A 17,104-nucleotide genomic window follows, 5' to 3' on the forward strand; every position below is an offset into this window, starting at 1 on the left:
TTGATACTCTGCCTCAGATTTGGCTTATTTCATTATGCTGATGTGTTCCTTGCCTACTGCCTGCAATTCAGCTTATTTGTCCTTTTGTTTTGTTTTTTTTTTTACCCTTTTTCCCCTCTTTTCTTCCTTTTACTCCATTTTAATTCATTGTTCTTATCAGTGAGTTTTAATCCCATCCCCCTGCACAGAGTGATAAAAGCAGTTAGTGTTTTTGCATCTCTGGCAAAGTTTTACCTGAGTAAGGAAGGAGGAAATTCCCTGAAGTAATTTTACGAAGTTTCCAGATTGCTGCTCTGAACCTGTTTCTTGCTCAGCTAGTTCAGGGTCACTTGAACTGGAACATGCCCAGCAATGTGGCTTAAAATCACACCAGATATGCTGTGCTGTTTTCTAGCTCTTTTACTCTTTCAGTCGTCTGTGCTTTTTGAACCACAAACCACTCCAGCCCACGTAGAGCCGCTAGAGTTGTGTGTGGCTTCAGCCAGAGTTGTCTTAATCTCCTGGTTTGGGGATTTTCATTCATCTGCTTTGGAGAAAAGCAGATGTCCTGTAAGGCTTCTCTGACTGCCAGGTTTGATGGTGCAGGAGGAGGATGTGCCCAGTGCTGCCTCTCCAAGCAGCAGACAGCATCACCACGTCCCATTTTCTCCAGTCTGCAGCCCGTGGTATCCCATCCTCGGGTCAGTGTGGAAGCTGCAGTGCCTTTGAAACTGGTTGGACTTGCTCTGGGAACTGACTGATGTAGTTCCAGTGTTAGGGACCGGTGATGAGAACAGTGATTAAGAAACCCCCATCTGGTCCCTGTCCATTTCCTTTAGTGAAGAGTTTTCAACCAGAGTTGTAGATTAAGCCTCATGGGCTTAAAAGGATGCTTAAAAGCTGTGTTAAAAGTGTTTGAAACATCATTTTGGAACTTGGGCATTTCAGTAGAAATTCTGTTTCTGCATGCATGTCCTTCTCTCCCTCTCTTTTTTTCCTGTTTTAATAGCTTGGAAAGTTCCTAATGATTCTTTACTCTTCAGGGTCAAATGTCGTTTATTTTGTATATGGCACTAATATTTTTTAACACTTTTCTTTCATATTATGAGTAAATGTGCAGGATTTGTCAGTACATGAAAAAAAATCACTGATTCTTTCTCTGAGTTTAGATTAAAAACTGCATAATAATGCATTTAATATTAATGATTAATCTGCATCATAATTGCAGCATTTTTTCTGTGTGTAGTCTCATGCTTACTTCCTAATTTTCTGTGTGTTTCCAATATCCTTTGTCTGTGAAGTTTGCTAAACACAAACAGCACATAACTCTATTAGCAGGTCATCATTCCATGTATGTTATTTAATTGTGCAAACAACAGCTTCAGTTACCTACAGTGTCGTTTAATTGTTTCCCCTCCTTTTATCTTTGAGGATTCCATGCATCTTTGCACACTTGTAGGTTGCACTTCAAATGAACATGTTTGTGTTTTGTCAAGGTGTGGGATTAAAGTTTCGAAGGAGGAATTTCAGGTCCCTGAAACTGTACATATTCATTCCCATTCTAAGAGCACCAGGCACAGTCACTGGTTAATGTTTGCATTGTACTCTCTCCTGACTACAGAAGATACTATTTAAGACATATTTTCTTTTGGCACAATTCCACTGAAGATAGCAAAGCAGCTTCTGCTTTAGGCAGTGGGTGTGTTTTGCCACAACTCTGAAAAGGTTGTATTTTTACTAATAAATTATCCCCGTAGCATATTTTGCTCTGAGTTGGAGCACATCTGAGCTGTAAGACCTGCATGAAGGAGTCTGGGTGGCCACCTTCTGCACGAAAAAAATCATGAAGTATCCCAGTGCAAAGTCCAGAACAGAGAACAAGTGGCAGAAGCTACCAGCAGTATATATATGGTTTAGAGATAGAGGGAAATTTCTAGAGCAGTATTCAGTATAAAGGATTAGCAGTTATAATGAAGTACTATCCTGGTTAAGCTAACAGAGTCTTGACAATTTATGCCTTGGTTTGGGTTGGGTTGGGATCTGAGAAAACCTGTTATGGAACCACCTGTTATCTGTAATTCAGTGTGAATAAGTATCATCGTGTTGCTTCATTACATTGGTTAGTTCAGCAGACTGATGAGCTGACACTGTGGGAAAGAAGCCCAGCAAAGATGCAACTATCATGCTGAATTTGATTTTCTGAGCTTTGTAGCTGTTTACTTCTTTTTCCTTTGCTGCAGTTGCTGCGTAAAATTTAGAGAAAGTCAATATGTTCTGAGCTCTTCCAGCCTTTGCGAGATCAGCATTGATTACAAAAACATGAACAGAAATTTCTTTGTCCCTAAGCAGTAATAAACAGTGGCTGAAGCTGCTTTTCACAGAAAAGATCACAGTCAGACGCATCTTGCCTCTCCTGGTTTTAGCATCAAAAGAAATGAACCAAGAACAGCTCTGCTGGAGATTGTTGTTGTCCATTTCAGGATAGAATAGCAATATGTTGTATCCCTTACTTAAATATTGTAGTCAGTCGTTCACATGAGTACATCTTTTTTCTCTACATGTCACTTAATTATCCCAGTAGGTATTTGTACTTCTGCAGTGAAATGCATTTCATGACAATAACGTTGTCTAAAAAAAAAAAAAAACATAGTTTGCATAAAATAATTTCCTTCTTTTGCAAGTGGGAAAAGCGCTGTAGGGAAAAGGTGTCGCTCCTCTCTCCACAGCTCATTTGCCTTTTAAAGGAAAACTGATTTATAGTTAAATGTTTTGGAAGATGGGCAGAGGACCAAGGCGAGTGCTAATGGTGCCAAGGAGAAGCGGGAAATGAGGGAGAGGGTGAGTTGAAGGAAGTATCTCTCTGCTTTATAACAGAGAAAGAAAACAATTTGGAAAGTGTGGGTGGGAGGAGATGAAAGCACCTACGTCATTGCCAAGCAAGGGCTCTAGAGTTAAAAAAAAAAAAAAAAAAGAGTATATGGTGAAATCTTGTGTTCTGATAGCTTTAGTATCTTGATATCTACAAACGCAGGGCTATGTGCTGCTATGCTGTCTTTGCTTCTGGCCTTCCCCTGCGGTTTTTTTTCCGCTTGGGCTGGACACCCTGGAAGGGGATTAGCTCTGTATGCCTGGTGTGTCTCAATTTTAGCAGTGGGAACAGAGAACGGTCGCATTCCTGCTTTCCTTTTTTTCTGGCAGCTCTCCTCCTTCACCTCACAGGGTGCAAGGGCAGAGGGGCTGGCAGTGTCTGTGGGCCCCAGAACTGGGTGGGCAAAGATTTCTGCATCCTGCTCTGCAGCCTTTCCACACTGTAGGGTAAAATCCTGCCCACAACCTCACCAGCCCCTCACCCTTGGTGACAGTAATACCTTTCTGGAACGGGCACTGAGAGAAGAGGTTAATGGGCCCATCTGCAGAACCCGGGTGTGATGTTCAGCACAGGGGGTGATGGATGATGCAGTCTGTCTCTCCAGGTCAGCAGGAACACATCACATCTTGCTTTCCTCTGCTTTACACTGTGTTCACGCCCCTGTGGTGGAACCCGAACGCTTGATGCTCACAAATATGGTACAGAGCTCTGAGCCACCAACCCACCCTCCTGCCTCCACACTGGAGATGCAATGACCCTTCTGCCTTGGGTCAAACCCTCACTGGGGCTTTCAGAAGCAAGACGCACTGATTGTCTCAGCCGCAGTCCTTTCTTGTTCATCACCGGTCACAGAAACAGGTATGATTTCCCCACTCTGGCTCGTAGAGGGACTTTTTGGCATAATCAGACCTGTTGTTTTGGTGTCATGACTTCACTTAACCCTTGTTCTCTCCACAGGAATTGAAACTTTCAGTTTCCAGTTAGTGTCAAAACAAGCCTATGCTTGGAGACCAGAAGTCCATCTGTCCCAGTTGGACTTTTCTCATAATGGCAAACAGCAGTTGCTTGGAAAAGAGAATAAGCACAGGGTGAACATTTAATCCTGCCTCCCTAGAATGGCTATCCCAGCCTCTAGCAGTGTGTGGTCCCTGGGTGTTTTTTGTCCTTATTGCTCTCTGATGTTTTGAACACCTAGATCCTGTGTTTTAACTACTTGTTTTCTCATGTAACGCCCTTCCTATTTTATTCAGAGCTGACTTTTTGGCTTAAGAGTCTTAATTTAGGAACCTCACTGAAAAACTTTGGAAAACCTGATCTGTAGCTGCCAATATCTGTTATGAAACCTCATTAGCAATTGGGGTCCTTTCTAGCCCTCTGGCACTGAGATAGTTTGTGCAAAAGATGATAGATGACAGTCTGTAGTCACTTCACCTATGATACATGATGTGTTGACTATGTATTACTGTCACTTACTGTGTATTGCTCTTTCCTTGCCAATTTTTTTTCAGTAGTATCATTTATTGACACTTCAATTTGAGACCAATGCTGCAAATGCCCATTAGAGAAGAGGGAACACTCCTTTTACCCAGTTTGATTTCTTACTGTAATGCTTCCCAGTTTGCCTACGTAAGTGTCTAAGATGTTGTTTAAACACTGTTAGGCTCCTTCTTCCCTGAAATGGATGAAGCTCAGAAATCAGGTTTTCTAAAATATTGCTTTGATTTTCAACTGTAATTTTTGAGTTCATAAAAATGTAATCCAGGCCTATGTTGTTTGGTTGGTTTTTTAAGGAGAAAAATGGGTATCAGCTGATATTCTGATCAATTTATAATTGCACCATATAGAATAGAACTGAGATTGAATTCTCAGTGGATAGTCTTAAAGTCTTAAAGACTTGGAACCCTTGTTGCAACTATGAAGATAGTAGTTCAAAGCCAGGTTGGATGGGGCCCTGAGGAACCCGACTTAGTGAATGGCAAGCCTGGGAGTTGGAACTATGTGATCTTAACCCAAACCACTCTACGATTCTATGATTCAATGATAGTAGAACAATTGATACAGTGTTAAAATTCAGTTGAAATGCCATCTGATTAACCTATATACCATTTCCCATGTAACTTCGTTGTAAAGAAATCAATCATAAAGCAATACTGTTTTCAAAGACAACAAGATCTGTAGGAAAAGGGAGTATCTTCTAACAACCAAACAGACCATTCTTAGCTATAGCTTAGACAGTCACAACTATGGCACTGTCACCATGGATTCCTTTTCATTCTCTTCAGTAATGATTTTTCAACTGAGCTGCTGTTCTGGAGGGGGGGAGTATTCTCTAAAAAATATCTGTACTCTGCTCCGAATTAGCTTTGAAATGTTACCCATCATCCAGATCATAGCATAAAATCCATTCACAGGGATGCAGGAAGCAACAGGAGCTACAGCAGGAGAGCACTGGCGTGGTTGGCAGCACAGTGAGTCCTTGTGCAGAGCAAGTGCTGCTGAGCTCACAGGAAGCACCACCACCGCTGCTGGCAGCACCCACGGACCACAGGCTGAGCCTGGAGTTGAGGATCCGGAGCTGGGCATGGGTGGGATGTCAAATCATTCAGACTTGTGCTTGTTTTGCTTTCTTATAGTAGCTGCTGGTTACTGAAGTAGATTCTTAAAAATGAAATTGTTTCTTCAAGAAGTAAAAGAAGACTTGCTTAGGTTCTTGAACCTTCCTGTAAGGTTTCTGCTCCTGGGCTCTGAGCAGGACTGAACACTCTCAGGGTAATTTCTGAACTCTAAAATACTGTTTGAATTTTCACTTACAAAATCTGGAAAAGGGAGTACTTTAGTGCTTGATTTTGATCTACAACATAAGAGAAATCTTCATTTATATCTTGATGTGATATCTTAGAGAAGACTCTATATGCCTCTCAAATTGGAATTCTATTCAAATAATTCAATGAATTTCTCTGACTGAGTTCTGGCTGTTGCCAAGCGTGAGGAATTAAACTGTCTATTCTAAGATGTGTCAGAAACATCACTTTTTAGAGCCTCCATCAAAAACTGACAAAAGATTAAAGCAGCAGCCCACTGCTGCTGGGCCTGACTGCTAATGAGGAGAGGACTGTATTCAGTGTCATCCTTGAAACTCTCAGAACAGAATCAAGAAATATCACAAGTTTGTAAGCACAGCCTGCAGCCAAGGTGTGTAGAATTTATGTACATCCTCTGGATGCAAAATCTGCTCATTTCTTGTAAAAAAAGCCACTGTTACTGAACTAAAGTATTTTCCTCTGTCACCAGGGAATAGATTGTTACCCTTGAAGTTTGCAAATTTTGCATAAAAGTAATACCAGCTGACACATATTTCCTTAGCCAAGTACTGTGTGGAGAGGGAAGATTTGGAGAGGGTCTTCCAGGTCTTTTTCCAAAGTGCACATCTATAGCTGTTGAAAGCCCTCTGATTTCATTGCTGTGTCGGAGGGTGGCTGACACCTGCTGTAGTCTTGCTCTCCATCTCCCCTATTAATTCCAGAGCCACTCTTTGTAAGTGAACAAAGTAGCCACAGCTTGGTGCAGCTCTTGTGCCACCGGTGGATGAGCCACAGAGCCACATGTTTGGCCCAGTGACTGGGAAACAAGCCAAGCCTGGACACAGCTCTCCAGCCTGGCTCCTCTGGAGCCAGCAACAGCAGGACCTGTCCTGCACCCACTGATGGATGTACCAATGGCCCTGGATGCAGAACCCAGAAGTGGAATAGCTGCCTGAAGACTGGCAGCACATTTTCTCCACCCAGAAATATTTGATTAGGCAAATACACTTCAGCAAGCTAAAGTGACTTAAATCATCCCAAATGCCTGTAAGTTCTACCTTACTTGTTTGGTTATTGGCTCATAAGGAGGGAACACTGATATGTTACATGTTTCTTAAGCCAAAAGAAGAAGAAAAGAAAAAAAATCCATTCACTGCAGCCTGAATACCTTTGATTTGTGAATCTCTGATTCATCTTGACAGCTACTTAAAAATTCATGTCAAATTCTGCATTAATCTTGGCCAGAAAAAGAAAAGAAATGTGTTAGGGAACCAGAGGGCCACAAAATGCAGTTTCCACTGTGGGTGTGTTTAATGAAAGGCATCAGTAGCATTTACCTTGCCAGAGAATCATCAGTAAATGTTACCAGATACTTTCTCTTTTTGGACTCTGTTGAGCAAATGTGTACTTGGGCATAAAAATGAATCTTTAACACTGATGTCTCATGGCATTATTTCCCTTCTTTAATTTGCATGCTTTTAATGTATGTTAGAGCTTCTCGTATGAAACTGAGATAATACAAACATTTTGTTATATAAGGTAGAAAAGAGAAATCTATTACTTTTTTTAAATTTCTTTTCATCCCAATATTGAGCATAGATGAGATTAAAAACATAGCTTAATGATATGATTGATAAATAGCATTCTCTATAATGCCTTGGAAAAATGATCATAAACTTAGTAAAATGCCTGAAATTGATACACTCCAATAAATAAAAGCAGCTGCTTTCCTCTTGCAATGACTGTGTCTTCTGCTTTGCATTTTGAAATGCAGTTTTATTTAGTATATATCCATGGCAATTTACTTAGTGTCCTCTGTGTTTTAAAGGATCTTAAAAGGCCCTAAGCTCAAGGTGGCAGAGGCTGGGAGGCCCACTCCCTGTCAGAGGTAAGGAGGACAGAGCAGAGAAGGGAGGCGTGTGGCTGCACTCCTGTTCAGAGCCAGTTATGTTTCCACCATGAACTAAAGCCAGAAAGCTGCACTGTTGCTTAATCAGAAAGGGCAGGTGATGAAAAACAGGAATGAGGTTAAATCTGTGCAGGAGATCACAGAGTTTTTTCTCCCTCTTTTTAATTACTTTGCTCTTAAACAAAGATAGGACATTACTGTGGGGTGCTTGTTTTAGTATTACAAAAATACCAATTTCAGAATTGAGCAAATGAGTATGATTATTTACTTGCAGCATCTCATATCTCCAGAAATATATTAAAGCTATATTAACCATAATTAAACACAATTAAACATGTTGTTAAAGTTTTTCAAGAAATGCAGATTCGAGATAATTAAACAATTAAGATAGTACCTATATTTTCTACTGAAAAAGGGTTTTTCTGTGTCTCCATTTTTAAAGGCTATCAGGTAATATTCATACAGTGTCCCAAATTGTATTGAAGATGATGTTAAAGGTCTGTACTGGACAAGTCAGTGGGTCTGAATGGTGGGTTTTGAGAACAGTTGAATAAATTCATTTCAGTATTTTTGGCTGCAGAATTTTTCACTGTGGTTTCTTTTTGGCTATGTGTGAGGTTGTTGCTTTTATATTCCTGTAGAGTAAACTTACAATTTTTATTTCCTTTGAAGAAGGGAAAAGAACAAAGGAACCCATGTGGACAGCTAAGCACTGCTCCAGACAATTTGTCTTATTGACTGCAGGAAAATTACTGGCGTGGCACCAGTGCCCTTCTCAGCCACTTTGAGACTTGGCAAATTCTCCCTGGGCTGTTAGGGTAATGTTTGCATTAGCCTTTTGTAATAAACAGGGATCAAAAGAGTTGCAAACTACTGTAAAGGTGGACTCTTGCTAGAAAAAAAATAAAGCTGAAAATTATTAATGCTTTATGCAAAATTATCAGCAGAAAGGTAAAGTTTCTGACCGTGGATATCTAAAACTGTTGACTTGGCCAGACTATTGATTTCCCCCTATTCATTGACAGATCTGTTCATAATCAGGAAAGTGCTACGGTGGAAAGTCTCACAAGAGGAAGAGTGGTGGTGTTTGCACTTCTGCTGTAAGACTTGAGAGAGGAGGGTTCAGTTCCCAGCTTTGCAGCAGGTTTTGTGTGTGAGTAGCAGCAGTCTGTCACAGCTATTTCAGTGCCTCCAGGCACCCAGCAGAATTTTATAGTTTCCACCAGAATTAGTGTTTTCTACTGAACACCACCCCTGTCTGCTTTTGTATATCCTAAGTCCTGCTAAGCACCTCCTGATCTATAGCATCCAAATACATTTGAAAATCTGGTTTCTACCTTGCAGGGGTTTTAGTGAAGAAATGTCTGAGCTGGACCATGAAGACTAGAACACAGTGCTGCCCTGGTGAAGCTTATGTTGGATACCAGCTTGGAGGGAGGGGGATGCTGCTGGAAATGAAGATCTTCCTCTCACAACCTCTATTTGTGGCTGAGTGATCCCTTCCCACCTCCACAAATGTCCTGACACAGGCAGAGCTTTCTCCTCCTGCCACAGTCAAAATACAGATAGCCATGGGATTAACAACATGCTGGCTGATTTCCTGGAATTTCAGCTGAAATTCTGAAATCCCCCCCCAGCATTACTCTCTGGCTTCAGCAACCCCTGTTTGTAGCTTTCTAAGTGCCAGTTTGTGATCAGTTATTATGCTGTTGTTTCTAGTATGTTTCTACATTACAATACATCCTGTTTGTCCTTAGCTGCTTTGTGCAATTCAGGATTTGACTATTGCAAAACATGATTTAGGTGTAAAAATAGTCTACATGCTTGTTTCATGAAGTAAAAGAACAGAATATCCCTAATATTAAACCATAAACTAGAGATAGTTTATTTGTAAGGCCAGAAAAAGCATTTAACGACCTGCTAAATCCCAAATCATTTCATACCATATATTTCATGGACACAGGGGACATAAAATTATGAAAAGAAAACTGTTTCAGCAGTGTGTGACGCAAGTAAAGTCAAACAGCACTGTATGGAAAGGAAAACTGGTGCAGAGTCGAGGATAGATTGGTGGAGGGCCCTGTTCACAGGGTCATGGCTTCAGAAGGCTTGGCAAGACTGTAGGAAGTCCTTGCTTCATCCCATTAGTGGGATTTTGCTGCCTCAGCTGCACTGACTTGCATCCGTGTTGGGGCCATGCTGCAAACTGTGTCAGAGGCTTATCTGTGCTGCAATAGCATTTTTTTTGTGGAATTAAACAGTGCTCTCAACTTTAAACCTGTATCAGTTGGAGAGTCCAGCTCCCAGCAAGGGCTCCCAAATGTCTGTGTGGGCTCAGGCTGTGGGGAGCTGCTTGGGACACACCGAGCTTCTTTTGCCCCTGCAGCTTTCTCCTGTTGCCAGCCTGGGGTGAGGGCAGTGATGCTTTGGTGTGCTCAGGTTGTGACACCGTGTGGGAATCTGTGATTGAAAGTATTTCTGATCTGAATGCAGAGTTTGGAGGGGCTTCTCTGACAGACTCATGACCCTGCAAAGTGGCCCATGATAAATGTGTATGGAATGTTGGATGCAGCACAGCTCCCTTTCTGCAGTGTTTACAGCAATATCATCTTGATAAGCCTCAGTAGTGCTAGAAATCTGTGTTTATGTCAACCCATAAAATACATTTTAGGTATCTCACCAAGACTAGTGTATAGAAGCACACTGTGTAATGGTTTAGGTTGAAACCTTCACTAGATCCATCTTCTGACTTCCTTCTTGGTAAGCACGAGGGGAGAGCAGAAGAAAGCACAGCTTTCTTGTTACTGTTTTGACAAATTTAGACAAGTTAGGGGGCCAGGCAATCACCAACTGTATGAAGTTTAACAAGAGCAGGTGGCAGACTCTGCACCTGGGATCAGGCAACCCTGACTGTGTATAGACTGGGGAACGAGAGGCTGGAAAGCAGTGCCACAGCAAGACACCTGAGGGTCCTGATTGATGGCAAGTTGAATATGAGTCAGCAGTGCCCTGGCAGCCAGGAGGGCTGTCCTGGGGAACATCAGGCAAAGCATCACCAGCCAGTCGAAGGACAGGATTGTCCTGCTCTGCTCTGTGCTGGGTTGGCCTCACCTTGGATGTTGTGGCAGTTTTGGGCACCACAATATAAGAAAGATATTAAGCTATTAGAGAGTGTTCAAAGGAGAGAAACAAGGATGGTGAAGGGCCTTGAGGAGAAGCCATGTGAGGAGCAGCTGAGGGCACTTGGTCTGTTCAGCTGGAGAAGAGAAAACTGAAGGGAAACTTCACTGCAGTTACAACTTCCTCACAAGGCAAAACAGAGGGACAGGCGCTGATCTCTTTTCTCTGGTGACTGATGATAGGATCTGAGGGAACAGCATGAAGTTGTGTCAGGGGTGATTTAGGTTAGATATTAGAAAAAGGTTCTTCACCTAGAGGGTGATTGGGCACTGGAACAGGCTTCCCAGGGAAGTGGTTACAGCACCAAGCCCAACAGAGTTCAAGAAGTGTTGGGGCAACACTCTCACGTGCCTGGTGGAATTCTTGGGTTGGTCCTGTGCAGGGCCAAGAGTTGGACTTAAGTGATCCTTGTGGGTCCCTTCCAACTCAAGGATATTCTGTGACTCTATGACTGCCTTTTGGTGATCCCTTGTTTTACTTAAAGGTTCCTTTTCTCTCTCCGTCTGATAGGTTTAGAAGATGTTGTAGCAATAATGATTCCTGAACCCAAAGGAAAAGAGATAGTGAGCCTCCTGGAGAGGAACATTACTGTGATGATGTACATAACCATCGGGACACGCAACCTGCAGAAGTACGTCAGCCGGACCTCTGTGGTGTTCGTCTCCATCTCTTTCATTGTGCTGATGATCATCTCGCTGGCGTGGCTGGTCTTCTATTACATCCAGAGATTCCGCTACGCAAATGCCAGAGACCGAAATCAGGTGAGCAGGGCTGGAGTCACTGATTTGTGTTTCCAAAAGATCCCCGTGGGGTTCAGCTTAGAAGTAAAAGTTGAGGAAGTTATGAACGTGTGGAAAAACAGACAAAGCAAAACAAAAAATACCATGAAAGTGAAAAGAATAGAGATATAAAAACTTCTGCATCTGGGAAAAGCCAAGACTTATGTCCATATGGGTGGGATTCAGGAAAAAAATTAATAATGTATATGTATTATGAGGGGTTTTCCCATGCAAAACACACAAGAAATAGAAAGAAAGTTGATGATGTTTATTCATGAAAAGCTTGGTTTGGTGCATATAGCCAAGTGACATAGCAATGTATATAACCAACAACCCTTGAGATTACAATGGTGATTAAAGTATGTCTGTGAATGAATAGGTATGTGAATGTCTGTGTCTGAAAGAATGGTTCACGATAAATGAAGAAAGAACAGAATGTGTTTTCATTTTCATACTTCTTTAGAAGGGTCTTGGGCTTGAAAGGCAAATGTGTCTCTCTTCATTTGACAATGATCACTGAACACACTGTAGTGATAGCTACCAATGTTATTAAATGTTATTATTGCTATTGGTTTTGGCATCTTGTCCAAACTCCTTGAAAGAGATACAAAGCCTATAGGACTGGAGAGAAGTCAGCAGTGGGAATGAGCCCTGAATCCTGAGCCCTTAATTTATAGAGCACTGTCCATCTTTATGGTAGTTCAGCAGAGAATAATAATAGCAATGATAATAATAAATTTAATCTGTTCTTGTCTCTCAGCATCAGCAGAACTGGAAAGCCAAGGCTTCTACATTTCATTCTAATGGTACACTAGAAAATGTTATCAGTGTATGAAATCTGAGGAGATAACCATTTTAATGCAGGGAAAAAATGCACTATAATTCAGAGAGGTTTCTGAACCCTCAATAAATTACTTTCAGGGCCAGGAGGGTTACCTTGCTTATTCTGCAGAAAAGGTAAGGCTGAGAGTGTTAATAATCATCTTGTAGAGAAAAGTACAGCCACACACTTTGTAACATATACTTGATTATAGGAATCCCTTGCCCTCCCCCATTGAAATTCAGACATCCTCTGAGATAGAGTGCAGCTGCTCTGTATTTACAGACAGAAAGAATATATTTTCCTTTTAAATATACGGTCTGAAATTTTGTATAGCAAGAATGAGACTATCCCAGCTGGATTTTGAACATCATTGGCAGCAGATTCGCTGTGACTGTAATGGCTGTTGTAATTTTTAGATGCTTTGTCTGCAAAAGCACATGGCTGCCTAATTTGTGTGTGTAAGCGTGCTTTCAATCAAGTAATTATACAGGCAGATTAGCAATCTAAATAGAGATACATAAACATAAAACTCAGCAAAATAAGAAGCTCAGTCAGGTAATGTGAGGTTTGGAACTGATAGGTTTATATGTTCAAGCAAATTTTCTTTTCGGTGTTTTCTTTCCAAGGTTTGAGTGAGACTAACATGTGCACAAGCAGTTGTCCTGTGGAGAGGTTTTAATAACTTTTATATTTTACTAGTTTTGTTCTTCAGAAGAATAAAAAAAGCATGCCTCCTAAGAATTTATTTTTTTTTGGCCACTTCGGCACAATAATATGAGACAAACTAGAATGTCTTCATGCCCTTTCATCATACAGTTTTGTCTGACGTCTCTTCTAATCTTTCTGTTAACTCTTTTCATATGAAAAATGGCAGCAATATACAAAGCTCAATGATTTGTGTTAATGCATTGCTGTGGCTTGTTTGTTTTGTTTCTTTTAGTCCTGGCTATGGAATATAATGATGTAGGTGGTTCAGAAGAGCTCATCTTGCTCTTGGCCTTTCCATGAGGGTTCCACACTGTTCCCTGTAAAGTTCTGGGTTTTTTTTTCTTTAACACATTTTCTTCTAACACAAAGATGGGATCACAGATTTCTACATTAATACCTTGGATATTCAGATATACAGAAAGAAAAGCTGTTTGTGTGGCTTTGCTGGAGCAAGGTTGTTTGGTCATTGCACTCAAAAGCTTTTAGCATTATAACTTGCACACGTCTGTTGGTGTGAAGGTGTTGTGCTTACTTGTTGGAGAGCCTAGCGTGGGTTGGAAGCACCTTCATTGCCGACTAACTTTAGAAGAGATACTTTCTTTCTATTTGTATTTGATGTGTTCAGGCTAAGGTGTATCCACGGGCTGAAATGTTTGGATAAACAGAGGTGAAGGGGGAGCTAGCTGGTCTGTTGAGAGAAAGTTATGCTGTCAGTTCCTACCCCACAGTGCGATGTATTTTAACTATGCACACTGAGTGCCCTGTTCTCAAAAACCTGTGACCAATTTATTAGACTTCAGTTAAAATAATTTAAAAATAAGTGTTTAAATTAGTTTTGTCATCTGAATTATTTGAAGCCACACAGTTTTTAAAACAAGGGCTTGTGAGGCCCTATGTTTTCTATGTCAAATAAGAACCTATGCCTATCTCTTTGCTAACCTGTGCCAGGCGTGGGATTTGGAGGTTTGGCTGATACTGAATTTGCTACCAGGGGCGTTTCAGCCTCCTGTGGCTTGGTAGTCTGGGTACTGTGCTGAGAGAATGGGACAACCTGTCTGCAAACTATGACTGGCAGAAAAAGCTGTTCTCTCCAAGCAGGAGAAGTGTTGCACTGTTACATGAAAGCAAGATATCAGAACATCTTTCCTTGGTCACTGTAAGTCTCTCTAAATCATCTTCCATTTTGCCTCTTCCAAGCTGACTCATTGCAACTATATCTTCCTTTCATGAAAAATATCATGTGTCCTTTTGTTGAGCCTCATTACTACCTTTGTCTAGTCCTATTATATATGGGGACCCTCCTTTCCAGGTCCACTTCCATTCTTGCACACAGCATAAGTTTCTGAGCAAGCAATAAATCCAAAAGGAACTGATTTAGTTGTCCATCAAGAAAGCAATGAGTGCAGCTAGCAGAGCCAGCTACAAAATGGTTAGATATCAATTTTTATTTTAATATATTTAATATTTAAGAGTACCTCTAGCACAGACAACTGTACAGTACATATGGAAGTAGAAGATAGATAGTAATATTCATATGGAGGAACATTTTTTCTTCTGACATAACAAGATGTCCAGGAAGTAGGTGATTGCCCTGATAATAATCCTTTTGATATGAAGAGGATAGATTTGTGTAAGAAATGCATAGGCAATCTGTTTCTTCAACAGCTTGTTTGAGAGAGTTTGTAAAAAACTGTGAGAATTGTTTGCATCATGAAACATCACGTTGCAGAGCTAATTAGAAGTAGTTTGGAATTATATGACAATTACAGAGTCAAAATCACAAAATATTCAAGTGCCAGAGATAATTCAGCAGAATGTGACTTGCTGTCACAGCCCTGTAGCAGCCAGGACACAGACTTAACAACAACCAAAAAAAGAAAAAATCAACCCTGTCGGTGTGTCAGATTTCATATTTCACCAGTAATAGTAAAGTTCTCTTGCTGTTGTTTGTGAGATGGGAAGATGACGAGGAGTGTTCCAGTGCCAGACTTCTTTATCATATTTCTTCCATGTCATTTCTTTCCATTGGCTTCTTTTTAAGAGGAAGTTTTCTGCAAAGTCATTTTGAAGCTGAGTGGGCTTCATTAGTTTGACAGGACAGTGGAAGCCAAGTCAGGTAGCGATTGCACTGGGGTTTGGGAGGATTCCATGCATCCTGCGTTAATCTTTAGTATGTGGCTGTCAGCATTTGGAGCAGTTATCTGACAAGGAAGATTGCTGGCTATGGCTTTGAGAGTTTTGGACCACTGAATAGAAACATCAGTCTTTGAAGCAGTTTTGGGAAGATGCTTCCCACAATGGAGTCTGCAAATTTTAAATGTGGACAGGAGATGTGTCTGAGACCTTGTCCCAGTGATGCGCTTCGTTTTGCACAAGGCACAGGGGGATCTCCTCCTTGCAAAGGTGATAGTTTACTAAGGACATTAAGAGAGAAGAAGTTACTGTTATTCTTTTTCTCTAGCATGTACGGTCATTTACTTTCTCAGGAGCACATAAGTGATGCTTTCCATGCTACTGTCCTTTCTTTTTAACTAGGATCCCCATTTCAATAAAACCACTGCATCTCATATGCTTGACTCCTTCCAGTCCAGTACTGAATGTTGCAGCCATGCTAATGAGATTATGAGATTTATGATTGTAAATCTCTAAGCCTCACTTTAAACCCTTAGACTATTGTAATACCTCTTAAGTTTTAGGAGATATCATTGGTTATTGATAGCATGCCTTGCATTCAAATGGGAGAATCCTTTGAAAGTATGCCTTTACTCCAAGATGTTCCTGTTCTTTGAAAAACTAAATTACTCTCATTTGCGTATAAGTCATGAACTTTTCTATTTATGATAGATAAGAGAAAGCAAACATGAAAACAAGCAGATCAAAGATGTACATGAGTTTTTAATCTTGTCCTTTCCCCTTCAAGTACGTGCAAAAAAGAACTGAGACATTTCATTAGTTTAAGTAATAATAGTGATAAAAAGGAATCACAAGCAATTTCTGAAACAGGACATAATGGCTCTTGTCTTGCTGTATATTATCAGTCTGTCTTTGATTTACATTAAAGAACCAAATAGCTGGCAAGAAATGTTTCCAACTCTCATCTGATCCCTTTATTTAAGGGACACTGTGAGAAAAATGGACCACAGAAAGAGATGTTGTATAACTGCAGGATACTCCCTCACATGCAATAATTAGTTATTGTGGAAATAATATATAAATCTCATATGATAGCCAAGATTGTTTTCACCTCTTTAGCCAGATCCAAAATTGCTCTCTGCTTTCAGTATTGCATGCGTTTTGTCAGCTTCCATGTCTTTCCAATCCAATAAGCTTACTCTCTAAATTTAATTCAGTGATTTTAATTGAATCTGAAGAACAAAGTGGTAATTTATTAGTCATATCTGTATGGTGATTAGGCCTGAACTTACAAACTACCTCCAGCTTCCGTCCAGTTTTGGCTTCATGCTCTCACCCCCTCCAACTGGAAACCCTTCCTGCTGGCCAGTCCCTCTGAACTCCAGCACAGGCAGTGTTCCCAGCCAGGAAAGTTGAATGTCTTCTGAGTCACCAAAGGCCCTAAGTCTCTCTCCTATCTAACAACACATGGCTGGAAACATGGATAGGGAGAGGAGGTGAATGGAAGAGTTCAAGTGGTGGTGAATTGGGATGAGCTGTATTATGAACTGTTACAAAGCTGACAAGAAGACATCGGAGTAGGTGTTGCTGCCTGGAACTGTATGACAGAGGCATGAAAAAAGTGAGAAGTGACCAGGAGGAGGGTCACCACTACGATCTAGGAACAGGAGCACATGGCATCTGAGGAGAGGTGAAGGGAGCTTGGCTTGCTAAGCTGAGAGAGGAGCAGAGGAGGAGGAGAGAGTCTGCTCCCAGCCTTCAGCTGCATAACGGGTGGGCGGAGAGGAGTCAGAATCAACCTCATCTTGGAGGTGCACATTGATGGTCACAAATTACAGCGAGGGAAATTCCATTAATATGTTTAGAAAAGAAAAAAGACAGAGATTGGTTAAGCGCTGGAACAAATTATGCACAGAGGTTGTG

At 41.0% G+C, this 17,104-nt stretch overlaps 1 protein-coding gene across 1 annotated transcript in view; it reads left to right on the forward strand.

Moving 5' to 3' along the window:
• RNF150 (ring finger protein 150) overlaps positions 1 to 17,104 on the forward strand; it is a 119,638-nt gene that overhangs the window by 57,450 nt on the left and 45,084 nt on the right. The window contains exon 2 of the mRNA XM_027652680.1: positions 11,249 to 11,499. Coding sequence (XP_027508481.1) covers positions 11,249 to 11,499 — 251 coding nt within the window. The remainder of the gene's footprint in view (positions 1 to 11,248; positions 11,500 to 17,104) is intronic.

The sequence above is a fragment of the Corapipo altera genome, unplaced genomic scaffold (genome assembly GCF_003945725.1).
Source record: "Corapipo altera isolate COAL_440 unplaced genomic scaffold, ASM394572v1 69, whole genome shotgun sequence".
Classification (NCBI taxonomy): Eukaryota; Metazoa; Chordata; class Aves; order Passeriformes; family Pipridae; genus Corapipo; species Corapipo altera.